This window comes from Lissotriton helveticus, chromosome 9, assembly GCF_964261635.1.
Source record: "Lissotriton helveticus chromosome 9, aLisHel1.1, whole genome shotgun sequence".
Lineage (NCBI taxonomy): Eukaryota > Metazoa > Chordata > Amphibia > Caudata > Salamandridae > Lissotriton > Lissotriton helveticus.
Genome location: NC_136070.1, coordinates 838,612,258 through 838,637,332, shown reverse-complemented (window position 1 = coordinate 838,637,332; position 25,075 = coordinate 838,612,258). Strand labels below are relative to the sequence as shown.

The 25,075-nt window shown below is 42.4% G+C and overlaps 1 protein-coding gene across 5 annotated transcripts in view; it reads left to right on the top strand.

The window, feature by feature from the left end:
• The window catches only part of CCDC9 (coiled-coil domain containing 9), a 381,329-nt gene that overhangs the window by 122,573 nt on the left and 233,681 nt on the right, over positions 1-25,075 (top strand). For all 5 annotated transcript variants that reach the window (XM_078661011.1, XM_078661012.1, XM_078661008.1 and 2 more), the window contains 2 exons: positions 1,040-1,092; positions 19,494-19,614. In XM_078661011.1, the coding sequence (XP_078517137.1) occupies positions 1,040-1,092; positions 19,494-19,614 (174 nt within the window). The remainder of the gene's footprint in view (positions 1-1,039; positions 1,093-19,493; positions 19,615-25,075) is intronic.

Sequence of the window (25,075 nt, the reverse complement as noted above, 5' to 3'; positions counted from 1 at the left end):
GGAAGAAACTTGGTCAGTTTCTCCATCTTGTTTTAAGAACACAATCTCCCATTCAGATAATCATTAAAACGGATCTTCTTCCAGTGCTTCGAAAGTTTATTTTATAAATGTATGGTAGATATACAATCCATCATGTACAGGCCTTTTGTAGCTCCGTACTGGAGAAATATGAGGATACTCCATGAGTATTGCTTGTCTTGTCCCTGTGCTTCAAACCGGGGAAGAGCACCCTATGCCCTGTATAATCTCAAAGATGGTCAATCCTCCAGGGATGTAGAAGAAATGTGTCGATACATCCCTGGGATATGTGAGTTCACAAAAGAGGCTGTCCTGCTCTTTCCATGTTAGGATTGAACTGCAGGTTGCCGCAAGCATTGAGTAAAAGACTCTGTGTGCCAACACTAGCTTCCTGCTAATTCTAATGGGACCAACACCCACCCTTTTAATGACTGAGCACTGCCGGAGTACCCTAACCCACTTACAGGTTTGGCAGCTCTTTAAAGATGGCGAAGTAAGACCTACTATAAACTTGCTGTCCACCCTTTCAGACCCCTGTCCTAGTTTGTGTGCTCCCAGATCTTGCTCATCACTGAGGGAGGGGGAAGTGCTTTTGGAGAAACATTGTAGGGGGCAGTTCCAAGGGGATCACACACTATAGTGTACATCAACAAACTCCCATATAGTTTCTGACTCACTCTCCTAGAAGACTTTAACACCAGGCAAACATTGGCCCTTCTACCATCCACTTGTCCAGTCTTATTCCTTGCTCGCAAATTCCTTCACTCCGACCGTCTCAGGTGGTTTGATGGTTGAAATATGATGCGTTTCAGCTATCCGGCCCCTCTGAGCGTGTCCTCCATCACAGATGCCTATACAGATGCCTATGCGACTGATCAAGGATTTTCAGGCAAAAAGCTGTCTCTCATAGAGCACACTCCTCTCTTTCTTGCCTAGCACAAAGTACTTGCAAACACGTGCGATACTGTAAAGAGTGGCATTAATGACCGTTCCATTGAATACCGTTTTGTCTCTTTGTTAGGTTCAAGGAAGGTTCTGCTCCAGTAGTTCCACATGAAGAAGGCAGCAGATATGGTATGTTAAGAAGTACAATTTGGATTTTAAATTTCACAGCATTCTGTATTGTTAACATTTACCAAAAGCTATCTTGGCCATATGTGATCTGTTCCAAGATAAACTATATGTTCTGATGTTAAAACAGTTTGAATGCCTTTGGAAATGCCGCAGCGCAGCTAGCATTTTTGTCCTGTGTAAGATTGTGAGCATGGCAAGTGATCTCTCCCTTTCCTCTTTTTATGTAAAGCTGGAGCTTACAACTTTGTGTTTGCGACATTGAAAACTCTTGGTCCGCACATGCTAGCTAATCTGCCCTGCCTTGAGCGCAGGGGATGTAGCAATTTATGGATGTTACTTGATCAGTTATTTTGCTCTACTGCAGCTTTCCTATTAGAATCCAAAGACCTGCGAGTAGTGTTCCCTCCAGGATTAATCACCACTGCATGCAGAAGTGGTTCTGCAGCCTCAGATCCAAACAAAACGTATTGTCCGGGCACTGTAAATATGCGTTTGTACTGCCACTGCATTTTTTGCACAATTATGGATTTACCGCATTTGCCACAATGCATAATCTGCAGATTAAAAAAGAATAGTTTCTAGCTCAAACCATTCAAAAGTTACTTAAAGCGCAGTGACACGTGTTGCTGTGCAGTGGAGGCCCTTTGCAAAAGTTGACTGGTCATATTTCTGTTGCTTATTGCAGTATTTGGGTATTAAAGTGGTACTAATGAGGTGCAACCAAAGACTAGAACACGATTAACAAGTGTAAAAAAAATGTATATATTATAATAATGTAATAATACCATTACAATATGTGCCGCATTATGCCACATAATTTGCTTTTCCTTGACGCATAATTTACTCAACCTTGCTGCATAATTTGGCTATCCCCTGCTGCATAATTCCAGTGGCCCTGCCTTTTGTTTGTAATCTTCGTTCCAGCATTCAGTGTGATCATGTATTGGACGCCCTGATTGAATTGCTTCAGACGTTGTGATCCAAGGTTCTCTATTTAATATCTTCGTTCAAGTGTTTATGCTTCACACAAATCTCACTTTCTACTCTATTTGTGGTCCTTGGTTATGAATTTATCATTTTAGGATTTAGGAGCAGTAGTACTGACTTTGCCGTGTAAGGCAGTATACCATAACTCAAGCATCCAAAGTCTACTGTCTGTCCGTCTACTGAGTGATGCACTGGCACCCTTGTGGACTACATAGTTTATTGTGACACGGAACCAGACTACTCCATATAATGAAAAGCATTTTGAACTAGAAATATGCTGTCCTGGGTAGATATGACTGCAGCTGTTCTTCTGAATTGTTTTTTAAGTAAGCCTTGGTGGTAGTAAACAGCCAGTTGTGTGCTCTTGTGTAATAAAAATCGTTTTTTCTCACTTTTTTTTAACTCTTATTTTTTTTTTAAATTTGACAGGAAGGGGATTTTTTAGAAAGTCCCGGTCCAACTTCAAATTTCCAGGTCTGTTTTGTGGGCTTGATTGTGTTTTTTAACGTGTGACAAGTGTTACCAACATTATGCAGTTGCTAAAAATGCTTTAAAAATGTGGTTGGTCTGTCATGATTGAAGTTCTGACCTTGCCTACTAATGTGAATTGTTCATTAAAATATTTACATAGATCTGTAGCACACGAACCTCTTACAGTAGATGTGTGCATGAATCTGAGTACCACATTATCCTTGGTTAAGGAACTAGCTATACAGTGGGGGCTGACATGAGCTTTGCATGCTGCAGCCATGGCCAGGTTGACTTTGACATTTATGCATATCAAGTGAGCACCAAACATGTCTAAGACATATTGCATTGTGCATAATGCTTGTTAATATGGAGCTTCTGCCTTAGATTAGATTGATACTAAATGTTCTTATGTCTCCATTACCCCTCTTTAACTTTAGCCTTGTGGCAGTGAATAAGGCTTTTTCCCTAGATTTATCCATTGACTAGATGCTTTCCCAAAATCCTCCAATTCCCGATACAAAATCGGTATTGAGTTTCTGGAGCATCTAAGATACACTTATGTGTCATATGCATACATGGAGACAGTATGTCTGCTGGTGCCCACCACAGTACTCCTGTCTCATTGGGCCTTGCCTTAGTCCTATCGCCAAAGGCTTTATGGCCAAGGCAAACGAGGAGAGGCAAAAGCTGGCAGCCTGCCTCATGCCAGACTCTCCTCCCATGTCTCTGATACCACTCCTCCTGATTTAACTCTGGTTATCAGGGCTGTGTTAATAAGATGTAGCCTCCCTCTGAAACTTGGTCCAAAGCCATTATCTTGCAATGTAGTATCATGCACTGCCAATCCAGAGACTTGGATGCCTTTTCTACGTTCAGTGTGACCAGCACACATTCTTCTTCCATCGGAGTGGGGGCATGTAATATGTGATGAATTCTCCGTAAATTTATGAGTGAGCTTCATCCATGGACACAGCCATTCTAGTCTTCACAATTGAGTGAGGAGATGACTCCAGTAAGCCTAGTTGCCGGTATTTTAAAAGTATTTTAATGTCCGAGTTCCTCATAGTGTTGCAATGTGTTGTAGGATGTCGGATGCAAGTGGACTTTTTCTGGCTTAAGGATCATTATCATCATTATGGCATCTTTCATCGTGGCTGAGAACGTCCCCTCTATGCTCCTCCTAAACATCTTTCGATTTCCCAACCTTTTGCAACCTGACATTTATATATCTGCTAGAATTCCACCAGGAGTTCATCTTCTCCTGAAATATCTTCAATTGTTTAAGCTATTTTCTCTACCTGGAGTTCCTGCTCACGATAATCTACTTCATCTGGTGTCAGCCTGGGCAAAGTCAGTCTGCCCATGCAAGTCTTAGCCTGATCACCCCATGGACCCCTCTGTGCTTTTATATAATTGAGTGAGGTGATTGTGAGTAGTGTCTCATTAAGGCTGAAGTGGGTTATCACTATTGTGCCATTCGCCTTCCTCAACACCAGTAACATCGTACTTGATCTTTTCCTTTTCAATAGCCCAGCTAACAATTTCCCATGTTTATCTCCCTTTCTATGCAACTTCTGCCTAAACTCTTTAGCGGTGAACTTGTCTAATGTATCCCAGATTCTCTCTATTTCTCGTTTTACCTATATGCTTCTTGCATGCCTTGGAGCACTGGATCTTCACATTTTTTTTAAAATCTTCCATCTGTCTCTCAGCTTGTGACTGGGGACTGCTTATTCTGCTTGTGCACTCACAGTTCAGGACTACTTTCATTGCCTCCCATTCCACTCCACTGTTACCTGTTGATTTCCAGTTTGTTTCAACATATGTATCTATAGTGGCAAGAAGTTCCTCTTGAAAGACCAAATCTTGTAACATCACCAGATTGGGCCTCGGGGTTGGGATTAGAGCATTAACTTGTTTGGGGTTCAGTTTAATGAAGTGGTTCAGGGTGGTTTTCAGGCTGCTGAGAAACTACTTAGGTCAGGATGTGACACGGGGAATTTGGTGGCCAGGTTTGTTACCTCTGTGGTTGCCCTTGGTAAGAGCCTGGTTGGGCTCCTTGGGCCTCTGTGGAAATGTTCGGGCAAATATGCTGGATGCAGCCTTTGAGTCTCTTTGCTTTGGAGAACAGGCCTCTCGAGCATAGTGACACTAATAGGGCATACGACAGTGCTTGAGCTTTGGGATTACCGTTTGCTGAGAGCCTGCCCTAGTATGCATGGGAGGTTTTGAAGCTTTAGAGGGCTTTGACATCTCAGGAATTGCCATCAGTCCTGCCTTATCTGTGATAGGTCCATGGCAACTACAGCCACCTTAATTTCACAATTAAGGTGTTACTATGATGTAGTTTCCTAAAGGCCAATCCTCTAACTCTTTATATATTTGTTTTCTGCCTCTGTGCTCCTTATTCTTGTATGTCAGTGTATGTGCAAGATAATTAGGATTTGGTTTGTTGGGCACGGTTCTAATTTTTAGCATGCTGTCTGGCCAAAAAGTGGGTGTTGGAAATGATTTACATTTGAAAGTGTTTGAATTAACATGGATTGGTGAAAGAGGTTTGAGATGGAATCGGCTACTCCCTCTACTTTCCTCTATTAATACATTTGACCAGCCCTACTTTCTGGTTATCCATTGTGGTGGCAGTGATTTGGGACATTTACCTGGACTTTGAATGGAAATTGAAATGAAGGAAACGTTTTACATCTTAATGTTTATTTTTCCAAACACACATTGTGTTCTTAAATATTTGTCGGAGACCAAATTGGAAGTGGTCTTCTATAAATGCTGCTAAGTTTGAAAAGGCTCGAAGACATGTAAATAAGACAGTGTCCTCATTCTGTGTGATCATCAAAATATAAAATATTGCAATGAAGCACTGTATTATTATCCTGATGGTATGCATTTTTCTGCCTATGGAAACCATATTATAATGTCAAACCAAAAAACTTACCTTGACAAACATATATAAATGTGTTTATTGAAAGGAAACCGAGGCGCCATTAAAATCCACCCTGTTTTAACTCTAATTTTATTTTGTTGCATAATATTCTTTTATTTTGTTTTGGGGCTTTCAGTAAGTACCGCAGTATTTTCTAGATAATTTCAAAGACTTACCACAGTACATCATAAACTTTTTTTAAAACATGTAATTCTATAGAAAATATTTTTCCAGACTTTGCTAAACTGCTTAATTTCTTCCTATATATTACAAAAAGTGTAATAAGCTATATTTCGCCTTAAAGCACAGAAAAAAGAAAAAACATGGTCTAAACCAGTGGTCTTCAAACTTTTTAATGCAGCACCCCCCAGTAAAGAAATAAAATTCATCGGACCCCTCTCAGATTTTTCACAATTATTCTATTAAACTTCCAATGTTTAAATATGTCCTGACCTATCTAAACACAAGGCACATTTAAACATTAGTTAAATTCTGAATTTAGCACGAAGTTTTTTTTCGTTTATTACTTAAAATCTGCTGGAAAAAATCTAATCAAATAACAATGGACCTTTACACTCCATAAGCTATATTCCTGCCAAGTTTCATGTAAATCTATTCATCCATTTTGCTGCTACGCCGTTTAAAAAGTCTATGGAAAATGCGTTAGTGGGAAATCGTGTTTTGGGACCTCCCTTTTTTCTTTGCACCCCCTTACCTAATCACACAACTTTGCATCATCAGCCAATATAGGGGGGGGGGGAAAAGAAAAGGTCTTTAAAGTTTTGTTGAGATTATTCAATAAGTGAGAAAGTTATTAGCAAGCAAGTCTCTGGGTGATTCCCATCTCTTGGAATCCTAACGATAAGTACAGAGTGGCCACCGCCGCTCTGTAATATATTTATTTGTGTGTGTGTATATATATCATTTGGTGAACCGTCTAATTGAGTGATGGGGAATCAGCCATTTAACCTGTGTATTTGCACATGGTACAAGCTTTTTTAATCCCAGCTGCCGCACATAACACATTCCATAACTCTGCGCTGTGGCGCAGGGAGACCCTGCATTCTGTCCTGCCCACTTGCATAAGATTTTAGGTCATCAGCTGCTGCCTTTTGGTCCTCTTCTTAACTATTACTGTAAACTGAATAGGACGCCTTTATACCTCTTAATTTACATTGTACGATACTCTTTGACTTAAACCACAATCTGCTTTGTACTTTGACCTACGTCTTGCATAAGTTTGCAAAACGCAGGCCGTTGTGTCTTGTTTATTTAATAGAACTGTTGAACACCATGCTTTTATAATTATTAATCCAAATGGTTCAAACCTGTTTGTAAAAAGCTTGGTTCCAAAAATTATTGGGTAGCACTATGCATCTTAAAAACCGACACCTCTTCTCTTACCATGGTTTGTGGGGTGGCAAAATATCTAGGCTGTGCATGGCTAATAAGAACCAAGCTTCTAGTGAAAAATAATAGTCCGGCAGCCTCCACGCATGTTACCTGATGCATTTGCTATGAATTTTGTTACCTATGGTTTTAATGACATTTTGTATCATATTTATTAATTGTAGTTCTATGATGTATAGTAGGATCTATTTATTATGCTGTATTATGTTTTTTAAAATATGAATTTCGGATGTATATGCTTTTATGATAAATTTGTATCGAATAATGCTCATACTACTACTACTACTACTACTAATTATTAATCACACATGTAAGGTTTGCTACAGAAAACTGTCAAAGGAGAGAGGCCATGCGAGGTGTATTGCGTACCATGTAGTTGCACATGGATTTGCGCTGCTGGTTGACATTCTTCTCTTTTTAACCAATCACTGCTGTACACGGTGTGATTACTAATTGTAATCTCCCACTAAAGGTTTTATTTTGTTAACACTTGCACATGCTCTACTAGCAATATGTACAAGAGATCCACAATGCGCCCTTTGTATAGGTTTCTTATAATTTTTTTAATATGGAACTTTCAGATTTTTTGACTATATGCGGAATAATGGAAAGTTAAATCATGATTGCATTATTTGAAGAGCTGCAATGACTTTGTTTAATCTTGCAATAAACGTATTCATTCATAGTCACAGGTCTGAATTCTGGTGGGTCCACTCAGCCTTTCATCCTTGAGGTTGATAAAAATTATTTAAACAATGAAACAAATACACATACCCACCCAACACACAGACCACACACACCACAGACCCCCCACCCACACACACACACGCACACCACACACACATACGCCACACATTTCTCCCCCCCCCACCTCCAACACACATAAAACCCAGACTCACGGCATGTATTATATGACTTAATGGCACATGGATGGAGTGGACACTTTGCAATGTTCTTCTGCCATCAATTTGCTTGCCTGGATGCGGGCCGGTTTTTTTCCCCACTCCCCCATGTGTGATACTTTCAAGAGCATGCATTGACGTTTTGTGTGAGGCTCCACCTTTGACTTGCAAGAGTCCATACATCACAGTTGTTTCCTGTTTTTTGCCTTCGAACCTCCTCCTGGGTTTATTATTTTCGCATTGTTTTTTAAGGGAGGAATGTGCCGGTAGACTTATTCATCAAAGAACACGTTTCTTTACTTAGGTAACAATATTTCTGGTGGATACTGTAGCCGCCTGCAGATTTAACATCAACCCGCTCACCTCCCCATTCTAAGTTTTATTGTACATATTACAAGGTCCAAAATTAGCTTTATACACTGCATGTTCTCGTCATTATCAAGGGAGTGGAAAAAAAGGACAGGAACTTTTGTCAGAGTGGCTGGGGGCACCATGTGAGGCATTCTGACATCACATCCAGAGAGGAACCAACTTCCATTTGGAGCATTGGCACTACCTATCAGTACAGGATGAAGTTGGGCTCTGGGGAGATTTGTGGGGCAAGGAATCTGCAGGTAGATGGGGACTCCACCACAAGCATTGTTACTATGCACTTCAGAGACTGCTGTGTAGGTGACAGTTTAACCACTTAGAAGTCTTCCTTTCAGTCATGATTTGTTGACCATTGTCTGTTTTTAGATGTGTGTGCAGTCATTTGTGGCCCTTATAGTGGTTTATCCATTACTGGCTCCGCTTATTAAGATCCCTTCAGGTTTTTTTTCATATTCTTGCAAATTTAAAATTGTGCATTTCTAGCCGTCCACAACGGAGTTACTTTTTTACCCATGGAATCCATGTATATCAGTTTGAATTAATCAGTCAGAATGTTGTTGATGAAGCTATTTGCAGGTATTTTGTGTTTGCAGGACCCACCTCCCGAATAATCCAAATGGAGCAGCAGTGCAGGAATTTAGGATGACATATCTCCTGTGACTGTCTTCCATTTTTTTCTCACCGATTAAGCGCTCTGTTGTCATTTCCAGGGAGCAGTTAGAGGCAGGAGTGTAGAAGTTCTAAATTCAGTCTGATTAAACTGTGATTGTCAAACTAGTCCTCTGTCTGGTACCAGAGGCAGAGAATGGAATTTTACAGCAGTTTGTACAGGGAAACATTTGTTATTTAACTCGCCCTTTATTTGCCAGCATCTCTGAAGATGTTTATTGGGGATTCATTGGTAGGAAAAAAGTGCTAAATTTGCAAAACATGTTTTAACGAAATTGCACATCCACAACTTTTCTAACAAATACCAATGCATAGTCTGGCACACAAATCGCTATTTCCCCTTCTTCCTACATCTACAACTTACTCACACTCGTAGGGAAGAGGAAAATAATGGAGGGCAAAAGGATCCTCTGGAATAAATACTGCTGTTCATGCAGCCAGACATCTCTGAAATATTTATTTCTAATTGCAGTAGAAAGAAAAAGAATGCCATAAAGATAGATTTCGCGTCAATCCACTTAACTCTGCTACATTTGAAGGAACAGCATGCCTTAAATCATGTTCTCCTCAGAAATGCATTGACTGATGTATCAAATCGTTCTATATTAAGGCACCCTCTCTACTCGTTCCATTGTCCTAATATTCACACTCAATCTCTGTTTCTCGCCATCTGTTCCTCCTCACTGCCCGTCTTTCTCTGCTCGCTTACCACCCATTCCTCACAGCAAATGCCTGATCCATACAGTGCAAATCACTGTTTTTAGGAATGAGAAAAGTGGTATTGTAACATGTTTGATAAATTAGAGAAACTGACTTGGAAGAGAAAACGTGTAATTAGGCGCTAACAGAGGTCTTGCCCACCGGATACAACAATCCTGTTTAGAAAGAGAAATGAGATCGATAACAAATAACTTCTTGAGGGAACTTTCCACAGGAGTGTTGATCTTGGTATCTCTTTGGATTTTTTTGGGGCTGCTCCAAAAGGACATTCTTATGTTAAAAGCCAGTAGTGGCTGAATTGTTTGCACATTTCTCTGTATTGAGATTTGGGAAACCCACATTACTTTAGTTGCGGCTGGTAGTTATAGGAATGTTTTCTAGTCTACATCTTTGCTGCAAGGCATTTTTTGTTAGTCCGTTTGCTGTGTCCAGTATGTCCTGAGGTGTTCCCTTTTGAACACTACAACAGCACATGCTGAGTGCACAGATTTTTTACTAAATCAACAGATGTTCTAAATTCCTTGGAGTGGTCGTCATTCCACACTCGATGACCTTACATTCATATAGCCTACCAAGAGTTTTAAGAGTAGTGGAATTTTTCGTCTTGGCTCTTAAGCCTCAATCCAATTTATGTCAGATGTGGCTTAATCAGCCTGGTATAGCACTCAATAAAAAGGTGCACTTTTCGGTTGGTAGCCGTTTGGGGTAAAGCTTCTTTCGTTAGCTAAAAGGAAGCCCACTGGCATAAGTTACGCAGCTAAAACTCAAAACTGAAAATATGAAGTCACAGTTTCAGTTGAAGGTTGACCTTTCTTAGAATTGATGTATTCCCAAAACTATAAGGAAGAGGACAGTTCAGTAATGGAGACAGGGAAGGGGTACCATTGGAAAATAACAGTACTCAGATACCACACAAACTTGCATGCAGTCAATCAATCAATCAATTCAATTCAATAATCTTTATTTCGGTTGTAAAAAAACATAAAAGATATACATACAATAAAAACAGTCAAGTTACAAAATCCGCGCCCATCTCTTTAAACAAAGATTTTTAGTATACTAATTGGGGGCCCAATAAAGGCTATTGCAAGTATTTACAAAAATAAATACAATTTTGGGGTCTAAAATCATAAAACACTCAGAAATATCATGGTCATAACCTTACAAAATTATCATTTCATTTAAACTAACTATAATTACATCATGTTATTTCACTTTTAAAAAAAAAGCTAAAAAAAGAATTTTTTTCATTACTGGCATTACATTCATAGATCCGTATCGTACCTTTGAATACTTGTTTTAACTCATCTAGGGGTTATACTGCAAGTCCTTGTAACTTTGAGCCCCTTCTCCTCCTTACTAGATCCACTGAGAAGAAGTATCTGCTTATGCTAAAGACAATCGATTGAGTAGTTTCGGTTTTAAATATTCTTTCTGCCTCACTGAAACGTCTAAATCCCAAAAGACTTGCAGTCATAATGAGATTAAGAAACGACAAAGTGCCACTGCAGAGGGAGTATCAGCTAGATTCATCATTATCCAGTTTTGCGAGTCCTTAATAGCGATTCATAAGGAATCGCTATTAAGGACTTGCAAAACGGGATTCATGTATGAATTGCAAAAAATATTGCGATTCCTACATCTTCCTTATTTGCGATTAGCAAATTGCTCATCGCAAATAAGGAATAACTCCCCATTCATTCCTATGGGCCTAAAGGCCCATAGGAATGAATGGGGAGTTATTCCTTATTTGCGATGAGCAATTTGCTAATCGCAAATAAGGATGCGATTTCAAGGGTGCCAGGGGTGTCCAAAGGACTGAGTTTTCGCTATTTACCACGAAGTCTGACTTTGTGGTAAATAGCGGCCAGAAATTGCGAATTCGCAAATTGAAAATGGTTGATGAATTGCATTTAAGGAATCTCAAATAGAGATTCCTTAAATGCAATTCCTCGCAAATATGCGATTTCGCAATTAGCGATTTTTGCATTTGGGATGATGAATCCCAAATGCAAAAATTGCACTCGCAAAGGGCCAGATTCTCAGAATCTGGCCCTTTGCGAGCCGTTTTCGGCTTGATGAATCTAGCTGTATGCCTCTTTCATAAGACTATATAAACACTGGACTGATTTGACTGGAACTTCTCTTCTTCAAAGGGATTTTGATTTCTAGCTCCAGACCGGAGACAAAAAAAATATATGTTCATAGTAAATGCATGTCATAAATCATTGCAGCCCCCAGCAGGTCTGCTTCTTCTCCAGCCTGTACCATGAAAGGTTGAAGTGACATTTTCTGGGGAGCCGCATCGCCCTTTGGTTGCTGAGCAGGAGGTGAAAACTACGTGTCCCAGGGGGCCAGCTCTGAAGCCCACACCTGTGCCGGATAATTGCTGACGGGCGCGTACAAAGCGCCTCTCCCTTTGGTTGCTGAGCAGGAGGTGAAAACTACGTGTCCCAGGGGACCAGCTCTGAAACCCACACTTGTGCCAGATAATTGCTGACGGTCGCGTTCATAGTACATCATCACTACCGCTGCGCAGATCGCACGCGGGCGCGCGCCGGGTGAAGCCCGGGCCAAGGGCGGCCCGTTTGAGCCCGTTCGAGCCCGGCTCGAGGACGGGACGGGGCCTCCCTCTATCAATGATTTGCCAAGGGTAGTACACAGCAGCTTTTGGGTGTTCTACACCTCACTAGGCGTACTGGTTATTTGGCCTATTTGGGTTATTTTACTGGAACATCTCACTAAAGCAAGTTTATATCTATCGCCAAAATGTCTACAAGAGCGGCGAAGGGAGGGGAAACGGCACCCAATGGCTCTATTATAGGAACGCTGGATCAATTTATTGTTCGGGCCTCTTCAATAGAAGCTCATGAAATTGAGCGGACAGAAAAAAGGTTGTCTCTGGACCCGGCCTTTAACAAAAGCACCTCTATAGGAGGGCTGGCCAAGGTGGCCTACTACAACTACTCCTCTTCCAGGCTTGGAGACTCATCCAAGTGAAGGTGTTGGGGTGGTCCATCAGGTTCACTCTGTCCAAATTCATTCAGCTAATAGTGATCCTGCCCTGTCACGCCTCATTCAAGGTAACTTGCTGGATGCTCGAACTGGTTCCACAGATTGCAGTATCATGTCTGACCCCCCGGAGAACACTATAAGGGTTTGTCCTACCCGTGGAACCAAACCTGACCAACCAGAACTAGTCATTAAAAGGAAGCGTGGGGGTGCAGCCCATAAGGGCAGAAGAGCTAAAATTAAGAAACCAAACGCTCTGGTGGAAAGTCCAGGGGTAACATCAACATTATCAAATAATAGCATAGTGGCTCTGACCCGACGGCGGTGGTGTTAGATCCAGTGACGCCACGAAGGATGGACACTCCGCTGGATTGGACCCAAGAAATGTGGGACAAACTTGAGCAGCTCTTTTATAGGTCTTGTATCCCTATCTACAATAGACTGGATTCTATAGAAAAGAGACTCGCAATCCTTGAATCTGCAGAGGCAATGACTAAAGACATTACCTGTCTGGGGTCTGTGGATGGGCAAAGAAGTGGGCATGAGGATGCGGGTGCCCCGGTGGCCAGCCGAAGTTCCAATCCAATTGAGTCAATACAGGTGGTGGTATCTAATAAAAACACGGCCTTGATTGAAAGTGATTCTACGCCCAAGAATAGCATGTGTGGTGCTAACGGAGTGAGGCCACCGTGTGGCAGGAAGATAGGGTGGGTAGCGCTAATCTAGGGACCCAACTCTCAGGTTGTAGTAAGAGGGTGTCCAAAGATTTTCCATCAGACTGTCTACCATGTATAGATCTCCCCCGGCATGCGCACCATATGTGTGTATTTATGTGTGTATTTTAACGGGAGTTCCTCCATTGAGACACGGCCAACGAGAGAACTATTTAGACCTGAAAAATAAGTGTATTCACTTGCTCAATGAGAATCGGTCTTTACCCCATAGAGTGTCGGCTGAAATTTTATTTGTAAGAAGGGTGGATTGGGTTGGGTCTAGACCTAAAACTACCAGGGGTGAGGCACAGGGTCAGACTGATTTGCATATAGCCATGTCTGAACTGGGGTGGCAGAGTGGGCTAAAGAACGGTGATGGATCAAACCCAGATCTTTTGACTGGGTGTGAGTGTTTGATTGGCTCAGATGCTCCGTCCATCACCACCCCCTTTTGTACCGCTTTTGGCCGCCATAAGTGTGGCAGGGTATGCTCAGACGTGAGTCCCTTGCTCACTTTGCCACTGGATTCAAGCAAGCCGGGCTGAAGACGGCTGGAATGCCAGAAACCGGTCCTCGGAAGCTTGTTTCCGGTCCAGGGAAGACATGGCTTTGCAGTTCGGGCTGGACTGTTCCCATGAGGCACAGGATCAGACTGATTTGCATATAGCCATGTCTGAACTGGGGTGGCAGAGTGGGCTAAAGAACGGTGATGGATCAAACCCAGATCTTTTGACTGGGTGTGAGTGTTTGATTGGCTTAGATGCTCCGTCCATCACCACCCCCTTTTGTACCGCTTTTGGCCGCCATAAGTGTAGCAGGGTATGCTCAGACGTGAGTCTCTTGCTCACTTTGCCACTGGATTCAAGCAAGCCGGGCTGAAGACGGCTGGAATGCCAGAAACCGGTCCTCTGAAGCTTGTTTCCGGTCCAGGGAAGACGTGGCTTGGCAGTTCGGGCTGGACTGTTCCCATGAGGCACAGGGTCAGACTGATTTGCATATAGCCATGTCTGAACTGGGGTGGCAGAGTGGGCTAAAGAACGGTGATGGATCAAACCCAGATCTTTTGACTGGGTGTGAGTGTTTGATTGGCTCAGATGCTCCGTCCATCACCACCCCTTTTTGTACCGCTACCAGGGGTGACCGCATTATAATTAACTTCAGGGATACTAGATTTGGTGAGTACATATGTAGTTGGGAATACCAAGGTATGGAATCTTTGATCAAATCATTCCCTTTAACAAATTTTTATCCAGCTAATTCTCCAGGCCCATCGACTGCCCAGTTTGGAAGGGATGGGCTCACCCAAAAGCTTTGGGGAGGGAGGGGTGTTTGCACAGGGAACAGGTACTGTCAGGTCTAGAGGAGTGCGATTGACATCAAACCACTCCCAACCATCCGGTTCTTGCCCAAGCCCCAAAAGTAGAGACTCTTCTTAACTTCGGCCAGAGACCGGATAAACTGGTAAATGGAGGGCTCAGCTCAAATAATCTCCCGCCTGCCAGGATTATACCCTGCACAGTGAATACTGACAAAATCCTTGTCGATGGTAGTTTGATATCTCCTGGAGATCCTAGCTCATATAATCTCCCGCCCGCCAGGATTAAACCCTGTATAGTGAATGTAGACAAAGCACCTGTTGTTGGTAGTTTGATACTCTCTGGCAGAAATGGGGCAAATGAAGGGTTATAGACAGTGGGGCCAATTACGAGTCCCGTATTACTCCCCTTGCAGGAAGGTTGCCCCTTGATAGCGGATTTCCACACCCAAAGGTCTAATACAGTGTCATTCTTATCATGGAATATCGCAGGGTTGGGTTCTAAACTTGCACTCCCTGAATGGTCAGACTTCATGGAAGCTTTCGATATATGTCTCTTTCAAGAGACTTGGGCGGTAGAGCCTGTGTTTCGCCTAGGGTATCTTACCTTCCAGGTTCCCGCGGTAAAACAAGCGAAGGGCCGTGCAATGGGGGGGGGTTTGGTGATTTGGGTCCAGCAGGATTTGCCGTGTAAAGTATCCTAAATCCCCACTAATAATGTTGACATCCTTCCGTTAAGAATAATCCCAGAGCAGGGTCCTGGTATGTATATTTTTAACGTCTATGCAAGGGGCCTTACCGATGGGTGACGTTCGGAAGTTGTAGATGACCTAGAGAGGCTGTTGGATGGTGTGCCGAGGAACATTGGCCCGATAGTCGCGGGGGATTTCAACACGACGTTTGAACCTCTAGGGCTTGAGGACCAGTGTTTCTTGGAGGATGAAGATGTAAAATGGGGCATACCTATCCTCACGATTGAGCCTATAAAAAAATGGTCAGAGGCGGCCATTCAAATGAAGGGGATGTGTATAGGCCACCAGTTAAGGGCCACAAATGGGCAAACATTGTCCGACAAGAAGGGGGCTGTCACTTTTAACAACCGCTTCAGGTCTAGCCAGATCGATTATGTGTTAGTGAGTTTATTATTGTGGCAGTTTTTAAGGGATATGGTCGTTATTACTCTTGCTGAAAGTGATCATAACCCACTTACTGTCACAATGACTTGAATGTTTGGAGATGCCTTATCTAATAGGGTGGAGGCAGGGGCCAGTGATCTGGTATTGTCTAATGACACTCGCCATTTGAAATGGAGTAACATTGTAGAACATCCGGAAACAGTGCTAGCTATGAATAACAAGGTAGACAGGGTATTGGAAGTATGGGGAAACAGGGAGGGTAGCCAGGCCTCGCTGCCCATATAACTGAGATGCACACCATGTTTTTTAATCCTCTGAAGCTATTCTTTCGTAAAACTGTCAATTCCAAGAAAGGCAGGAATAAGAAAGCTGAAGGGTGGTTTAATGAGAAATGTCGGCACACACGGAGGGCATTGTGGGTAGCTCTAGGTGCTGGGGATTCAGCGAGAGTAAGGTTGGCACGGGACTCCTATAAGAAAGCAGTCAAGGAAGCAAAAAAACTCTGGGACCAGTTAAGATGGCAGGAGCTTAAGGATGCATGTGAGGCTCGAAATTTTTAATTATTCTGGGATATGTATAAGTGGGATAGGGGTGGGTGCCCAGAACCACCGCAGAATAACTTTGCCCATCTTCTATGGGTGGAATATTTTGAACCCCAGTACGCCTCGCTGGATGAAGAGCGGAATACTGATCCGTTCGTTCATACATTCTATACTAGTGGGATATTTACTCTAGTGGATGTGGATAGGGCATTAGATAACATCAAACCAGGACGTGCTCCTGGCACTGATAGGATCCCTGTGGATGTTTTCATAAATTAGAAGTCATCCTGGCGGTTGTATATTAGACATCTAGAAAATGCAATCGCTTGTGGTGCTCCAATCCCGGCCTCTTGGAAAGGGGCAGAGATAATTCCGGTTTTTAAGAAGGGTGACAAATCGGTGGCATCAAATTATAGGCCAATTAGCCTCATAGATTCCATCCAAAAGATTATGGGTAGGCTGATATTACAAAAACTTCAGTCATGGATGGAAGAGGAGCGCATCCTCTCCCCACTGCAGGCAGGTTTCCGACCCCTCACTAGTACTATTGACCAGGTCTTCCGGTTTATCAATATCTATTGGAAGACGGTCACCCTGGGGAAAGGGGCCCAGTATGCGGTATTTGTGGATCTGAAGGCAGCCTTCGATTTGGTGCCACGATGTAGGCTGTGGCGTGTCTTAAATGAGATGGGGATGTCTCCCGAATTGTTATCCCTGATCGTCCGCCTACATGAGGGTGACCATGCACGGGTTTCGGTGGGGGACCAGGGGTGAGGTCACAGAGTCATTCGCCTTGGACAGGGGTGTGCGACAGGGATGGGTGCTCGCACCCACCCTGTTCTCTCTCTTCGTAAACGGGGTGGCCGATTTCCTCTCTGAGGTCCCCTCCGACGCTCCTATGCTGGCTGGAGAACATGTACCTATCCTCATTTTCGCGGACGACACGCTAATTATCGCCAAAACACCCAGTGGTCTGCAAAAAGCCTTAAGTAGGTTTGAGGACTTTTGTTCCAACCGGGGGTCTAGTAATTAACACGGCAAAGACTAAGTTCATGTCTTTTAACGAACATAGATCATTTCGGGGCAAGGTGTACATGAATAATGCTCCCCTCGAAAAAGTCAACGCCTTTACTTATCTGGGAGTTACTTTACAGGCAGATATGAGTTGGTCAAATTAAATTGATGTGGCCACATTAAAACATAAACAGGCTGGGATTCTGGCAGCTAAGTTCAAATCCTCTTTCTCCAAACCGATTAGCCCACTGATGGAGATCTATGGCATGAAGGTTTTAAGCTCCGCTTTGTACGGAGCTGAGTTATGGGGGTTTACGAATTTATCCACCCTAACCGCAGCTGAAAACTCATTCTTGCGTAAGGTTACAAATGTGCCAAAAAATACACCAATGTGCCCGCTACTGCTAGACCTGGGCAGGAAAGGAGTAATGGATTTAGCGAAACTTCGCCATCTTTTATATTGGCGAAGATTGTGGAGTACGGCTGAACTATCACACTATGCAATGGGACTTAAAGATGTAATGGATGCAGATCATTTTCACAAGGTCAAATGGCTGAGAGAGATTAGGTCGTTGCTGATGAACCTGGGCATGAGTGAACTATGGAATGATCCCCTTAATGCTCCTTTCCCTTCAAAGAAGATTCTGAAGGAGATGTACTGGGATATGATATTGGTTACAGCATGCTCTAGTGGCTCAGCAAAGCATTTGACAGGCCAGTCCTCAGAACTTAAATCAAAGCTAGCCCTAGAACAGTACTGGGATGCCATTGAGAAACCCTTTGATAGGAAGTTGTACTTCCAGCTGAGGGTTGGCACCCTTCCTGTTAGGGAATTTACTAGCAAATGGACAGGGGCCTTGGATAATGTATGCCCAAGGTGCCAAGACAGACAAGAATCGATCAGTCACCTGCTGTTCTTTTCCCACCATATAAGAGACCTTGTTCTATGTGTGTTATACCCATCTGTAAGTTGTTAGGCTTTAGAAGGCATGAAGAGGCGTTGAGAGTCCTTACAACGGACCCAACACTATCAATATCTATCACTATGGCCAAGTTCTTGGGTTGGGCCTGGTCTATCCGATCCAGGGTGTTTTCACAAACCCAACCAAATGCTTAATATTAATGTAACCCCGTATTACTAGCAAGGAACCGGAGCTATGAAATGTTGGCGGCTCAATGTTGTTTTTATGGAATTGTAAATTTAAAAAAAACAAATCTTTGTTTTAGATTCCTTTTATTCGGCAGTTACTAATTGTTTAATATCTTCTTAATTGTTTTAGGATTGGATTATTTATGTATTTTATCCTGTATGTTTGTAATGCTTATATTGTGCTTTTATGACATATCTGTCGAATAAAGCTATTGAATTGAAATTGAATTGACGTTTTCTGGAGTCCATACCTTTAAAAAAAAAAAAAAAAAAAAAAAGAAAGACATGTCTTTGCGGCCTCTTCCGCTCCATCACCTTACACTAACTTTTCACATTGGACATTTGGGTTTGCCTCCAACTCTTGTCACTGGCCACTAAGGTTGGACACGTTGTGGGCCTTTGCCCACTGCGGTCCGAGTGCAGACATTGAAATGGCCTTATCTGAGGCCAAGGCAGTAGGCTTTTGTTCTAACGATGCCTTCTTCCATGTCCCCAAGTATGTTTCTAGTTAATAACCTATGTACTCCCAGCAAGCCTAGCAGCTATTGTAGACCAATATGGCGGCCTTGTGTGAAATGTGCCCTGCCCTCCTTCTAATGTTCCCTTTTTCCCCCTTGTTAAGAATTACTGTGTACCAGTGATAAAACTCTGAATAAAAAATAGTATACTTAAAGAAACCTTTTTAAGTAGTGTTTTCTTTAATTGTTTTTATAAATAGCTGTAGTTTATCATGTGATCACTAAAGTACTAGAAATATCTGTGTTACCAGCAATAGTCTGCTTTGCTAATGTCTGTGGCATTTGTGACCTTTAGTTGCAGAGGTATTGAATACATAAGCCTTGCTTAAATACTTGTTCAAGCTGGTTTTAATTTGTGTACATTGGTATAAAAAATACCTGCGGCATGGCTTTTTTTTAGACCAGCTGTAGAGGACAGTTTGCGCAACATAAGGAGGTGGGACATATAACATGGTACCCATTTGGTGCCATAGTTAGATGTTTGTTACTTGAAATATATATATATATATATTTTTTTTACCCTGACTTTCAGATGAAACTAAGCGTCCACCTAAGCCACCTACACTTGGAGACTTCTTTTCCGAAAGTAAAGAAACCAACACTGGCAGGAAGAGAATCCATCCCAGAGAGCGAGGACCACCGAAGGGCTATAGGTTTGTTTTCTGCTTCTTTTTGTTTTCAGTATCTCCTTGAACAAAAAAGTTGTTTTTTCAGGGTCACAACCGCTAGTGTTCCTTATCCATGCTTCTGGTGATCAAGTATAAATCCAGGGTTTTTGTTTTTTTAAAGAAATGCAGCCTGAACTCGTAGGCCCTGTTCGCCTTCACGCTAGATCAGCCAATCCTCAAAAGCAGTGTTTTCAGTTTCTATAAACCCTTGTAACGAGGAGGCACTCAGAAATGTTGATTGAATCATTGAAAAAAAAGGGCCTATTTCTTGTTCCAGCATTCCCAGAGACCTAATCTTGAGCAAGTACCCTTCATAGTTGTCTACAGATTGTCCTCAGGCTCTGTAATATAAAACCCAGACTCTCGTCTCTACCAGGAAACTTCAAACCTTTCTCCTGTGCTTGGACTAAATTGTATTCAGCCATAATCCAGACTTTGGCACCCCTGTAGAATCCACCCTGTTTTATGAACCAATCCTTCCTTGACCTGGCTCATAATCAATATCATGCAGATTAGTTTTCTTTCGTTAGCATTATAATGCATCTAAACGCCCACGGGGTGTTGAAACACTTTACAAAAATTATTCCAAGTGAATGGTATTGAAAATGTGTCGCTAAGCACAACATAGATAATAGGTACAGGATATAATATGTACATGAGTCATAGCAGAACTGAAAATGTACTTCAGTTATATAGGCAGGCGGAATGCAGTAGAGTTCAACAGATCTTCTAACTCTTTAGCATCCATTTTATTCCATGCCCTGGAGACCCTTTCCTTCTTAGCTAGTTTACCCATCTCAAGGTGATTAGAAACGGCTAGCTCAAAGCATACTGCGACATGGTCTGACCAGACCAGGGGACGCAGGCCAGTAAAAGTAAGTTGCGGGTTGTTAGAAAATATCCCATCAAGTGTGTGCCCTGCCGTGTGAGTGAGCCCCACAACAAGTTGTTTGAGATCTACGCTTTTCATAAAGTCAAGAAAAGTCATCGTATCTAGGTCTGCATGTTCCTCTAAATAAAAATTAAAATCTCCCAGTAAAGTGTAGGAGCTGGCACAGAGTTCCCTTTCCAGCAGATTTCCCATCGATATTACAAAAGGTCTCCTGAATCCAGGTGACCTATAAAGAAGGGTGCCTTTAAAAGTGGCCTGGTGGGAGTAATATAAGCAAAACTCCAGTGCCTCACAGTCTGTAATGGACACTGTTTCAAAAGTTGCCTTAATGGAGGTGTGGTATATAACCGCAAGACCCCCACCTTTCTTAATGGGCCTATTTAAGGTATGACCAGAATAGCCTGGGGGCGTAGCTTTGACTATATCTCGTCCAGATGCCTCATCGGTCCAAGATTCCGTGATGAAAGCAACCATTATATCTTCTTCCTCAATTAATCTGGCACACTCCACACTGTCCTTTACCAAGGACCTAGCGTTCAACAAAATACACTTCAGCCCTTGCCGTTGTGAGAGGTCTGTCTTAATCCCTCTAGTGTGTTTTCGGGGGTTAATTGGTTGGTGAAATACGGCCGGTAGCACGACGTTACAGCTAGGACACGTTGTAGGGCAGGAGGTTGACTCCTCATTGAGACTGATATTTAGACACAACCACTCTCCACAATGTCATTAAAACTGTGTAAACCGTCACTAGTGTATTGTAATTGAATCGGCTTACCGGTTCCAAAACATGCAGGGATGCTGGCGCTGTGCGCTGGTAGAGCGCGGATGGGCGCAGAAGGGCTTGCCTTTGGCGCGCCCGCTGCTCGCCTGTCCCAGCATTTGTAGTTATGCCGTCAGGGGTGAAAACACTAGCCCGCTGACCGTCCTTCCCCCAAAATGGCGGCCCCACTTTTGCCCAGTGCAGCCCCCGGTCAAGGCAGGATTCGAGCCCCCGACCCTGTGGCCTAGCTGCAGAGTAAAGTAGATCTTTAATGGGGATGGGAAGGGTTTGACTTGGGTAGTCTAGTGAACTTTGTATTCGCAAATTAAATTTGTAATCAGAGTGCCTAGATGGTAGATTCGAATTACCTTTTTAAGTCCAGCCTAGGTAGCTTATGCGCTGTCCCTACGAGACGTGCTGTATTAATTTTATGGTACAAAAGGGGGTGGTGATGGACGGAGCATCTGAACCAATCAAACACTCACTACCGCCCATTTGCTTTTTATTCATTACTTGGACTGTCCTTAAAAATGCCTTGCTTGCTAGTGTGTAAAAGTTCTTCTTTGTCCCTCATTGTGCTCATTTGTTTCCTCTCAGGGAGCATCGACTACTTACTGGTATTTTTCCACTGTAGTCTTTACCTGTTTATTTAGTGCACCGTTTTTTTCGGTTAGTTTACTTCTCGCGTTCCAAATACGATAGTTCTTTTCCGTCAAGATCATTCTCACTCCACACTGCATCTGCCTGCCTGCCTGTTTGCGGGCTTTCATCACTCTGAAAGCAGTATGCAGATGTATAACTGTGGTGCATTATTAAATACTCCTGTCTTTCATACTTCTCTTGCAGGTACGCTTTGCAGTTCTGTTGGAGCCTGCGAAAGCATGCGCTAGTGCACATGCTTTCACTTGTGGGACCCTTGTGTCTAATCATGGATTTGGATCCCATTCATTGGCATAATTATCGCTCTTTTTTCCGCCCTTCACCATGGCTCTTTCTTTAACCGCATGCGCGCTACGGTTTTCCCGCTGCGCGCTGCGTTTTTCAAAAAGCCGCGTTACATGATGAGCTCAGCTCGTCATCAGCGTGCGAGCGGCGCAACTCATGACGAGCTCAGCTCGTCATGAGCGCTGAACTGGTTAAAACGTACTCAACTTATCCCCAGCTAGCCTATTCCTTTTCCACCTTTACGCTCATTCCCGTCCCTGTTTCTTCTCCTTCCCCCTTCCACCGTCTCGCATGATGCTGCTGTTCGAATGTTTTTTTTATTGCTTTGTTTCCATGACAAACTCCAATAATTTCTCTACCCTTTAATTTCACTTTCTTCGATACACTTCTAATCTCTCTCTCCATTTCTTCCCTAACAGGATCACTCTCTCGTTCTTTCTCCTTTCTTGCTTTTTCCCTAATTCCCACTGTCTCACTTCATATTTCCTCCTCTTGTACTCTCGTACTTCCTCCTCTTGTACTCTCGTACTTCCTCCTTCCTTTCACCTTCCCCCTGTCTCTGCAATCTGGACCTAAAAAGCACAATGAAGCGGCCAGCACTGGCTGATTTATAGTGCTTTATAAAAACATCCTGTTATCCACCCCTCCTTCCCCGATTGCCACCCCACACACAATTACCAAAGTCAAAATCTCTCCCAGGGGCAAGACCTATTAGCGTTGCCAATGCTTGTTGGTTTGATGTTGCACAGCAACTTTAGTGGGCATCTAATTCGGTCATGTCATGTTGAAATCTTGTGATTAGAGAAATGGGAAGCAGAGGGCTTTAGCAGGAGATCTAATCTTGGGAAAAGGTCCTGTTGTTTTTCAGTCCATTGATCATTCAAGAGGTAGTGCCTGTGAGCTGCTGGTAGAGAGAAAGAACAACTATGTATTATGGTATTAGGAGCTTAATTTGTGACATCCATGAGCCAATATTTAGTGGGCACTAGGTGTGTCCAAACGTTCTTTGCTGTCAATCTTGAAATAAAGCGGAGTTTTGCCAATAAAGTGCAGGAAGTGGATGTGTGATTTTTAAAAGATTTCACAAAATGCTTTTACGTAAAGCATGAAGTGTAGACTGTCCTGAGGTGCTCCAAAAGGCACACCTGTGGAAGTGAATAAGTATTTAATTAATTTAATTGTTTTGGTGATGTTGTTAACATTCAAATTGATGCTGCTCGCATGTTACCAAGTCACTTCTTGTCTTAATATCAGTGTGAAACTCCAAGCAGCAGCGACCACCCAGAGGCAACTTAACCACTTATTTCTTTTCCAAAAAGTTTAATTAAAAGTGTAAGCAAATCTGTACAGTTTGATATGCATTATTTAAATTCCGTCTGGTCCTGTTGTTGACTTTGTGTAACACTTTCCTGAAACGATAAATCACCTACATTTAGAAGTTTCTGTAAAACACCCAGCACTTCAGTTCTCTTACATGTTTTACCAGCCTCAAACCTTTGTCTTTGTTTTCTTCCCCGAAGTACTGTTGACCATAAACCCTTGAACACCTTGCAGATTTTTCTTGTTTGCCCTTTTTTTGCCAGTGCCAGTTCTTCCATGAAAAGTTATACCTTTACTGCTAGGCGTGTGAATTTTAAAGCACTAAGTTATTTTGAATCTTCAATGATATTTTTTTCACTTGAAAGTGCTGCTTTGGCTTTATCCAAAAAACAAACATCTTTCTAAATCCACTGATGTAACTCTACTCCATTCATTGGCCTCTTGCAGGTTTATGTCTTATTTTTTTTATGCCAAGCGAAAGACCTTCATCACGTGACTCAAAACTTTAACAATTAGTTGTGATGATTTTTCAATCTTTGCTCATGCCCATAGGGTTCATCTCTTGTTTTATAGCTCAAAACGCCAATAAGGTTCGGATAAATCATGAGTTGGATGCAAAGTGGACCACTGGCTTACCCATCACAACCTAACTTTTTGGTATTTTCCTAATAGGTGAATATTCTACATAATCTTCCTCATGTTGTGCAGGAAACCGTACTGCCACTAAGTGATGGTGTAATGACAAAGGGTCTAACATTTAATTCCACAAAAGAGTCTGTAAAAGGTCAGCTTTTTTAGTGTCATGTTCTAGTTCTAAAAACACTATTTTGGGCTTAATATTCAATTTGTCCTAACTTGAATGTGTATTCAAATTTCCAGGTTCTACTTACCTGAATGTTCTTGATGACTCTTTACAAATGACAATAGCAAGAACCCTCTTAGGTTCTACCTAAAATGCATTTCATTTTCTTTGTATGTCGCTGTCTTTACAAGTCTCAGTAAGATCAATACCTTTAGAAAAAAAGGGACTAAAGCTGTTGTACTTCACCTTCTCCTTATCTTCCTTTTTTTCTTTAGGATACACCTTCTCCATGTTTTTCTAACCCTTTCTTGGGTCATCCTGCTCCTTAACTCTACCTGTGTCCCAACCCGAGAAAAACATAGCGTCATCGATATTGTCTTGGGGTCATACGATTCTTTTGTGCTGGGCCTGATAGCATAAGAGAAACTTTTCTAATGCAGCCTCCAAATTATCACAGATTCTTCCACTTATCTTCTTTTCACTGACGTTTTGAGTCTGTTGTCAGTACACATGTAAATTGTTTAGCCCATCACTGACTTATCTCGTCCTAACTTCTGTATTATCATCCATATCTATCTCCCTACTTTGCTTGTTAAATGTATCGGAAACCTTGTACCATAGCAACACCCATGTAACTCCACTGTCCATGCACTTTGATACTAACTACCCATCTGAAATATACACTACTACCCAAGCCTCTACATTGGCTGTCGACAATAAGCAATTT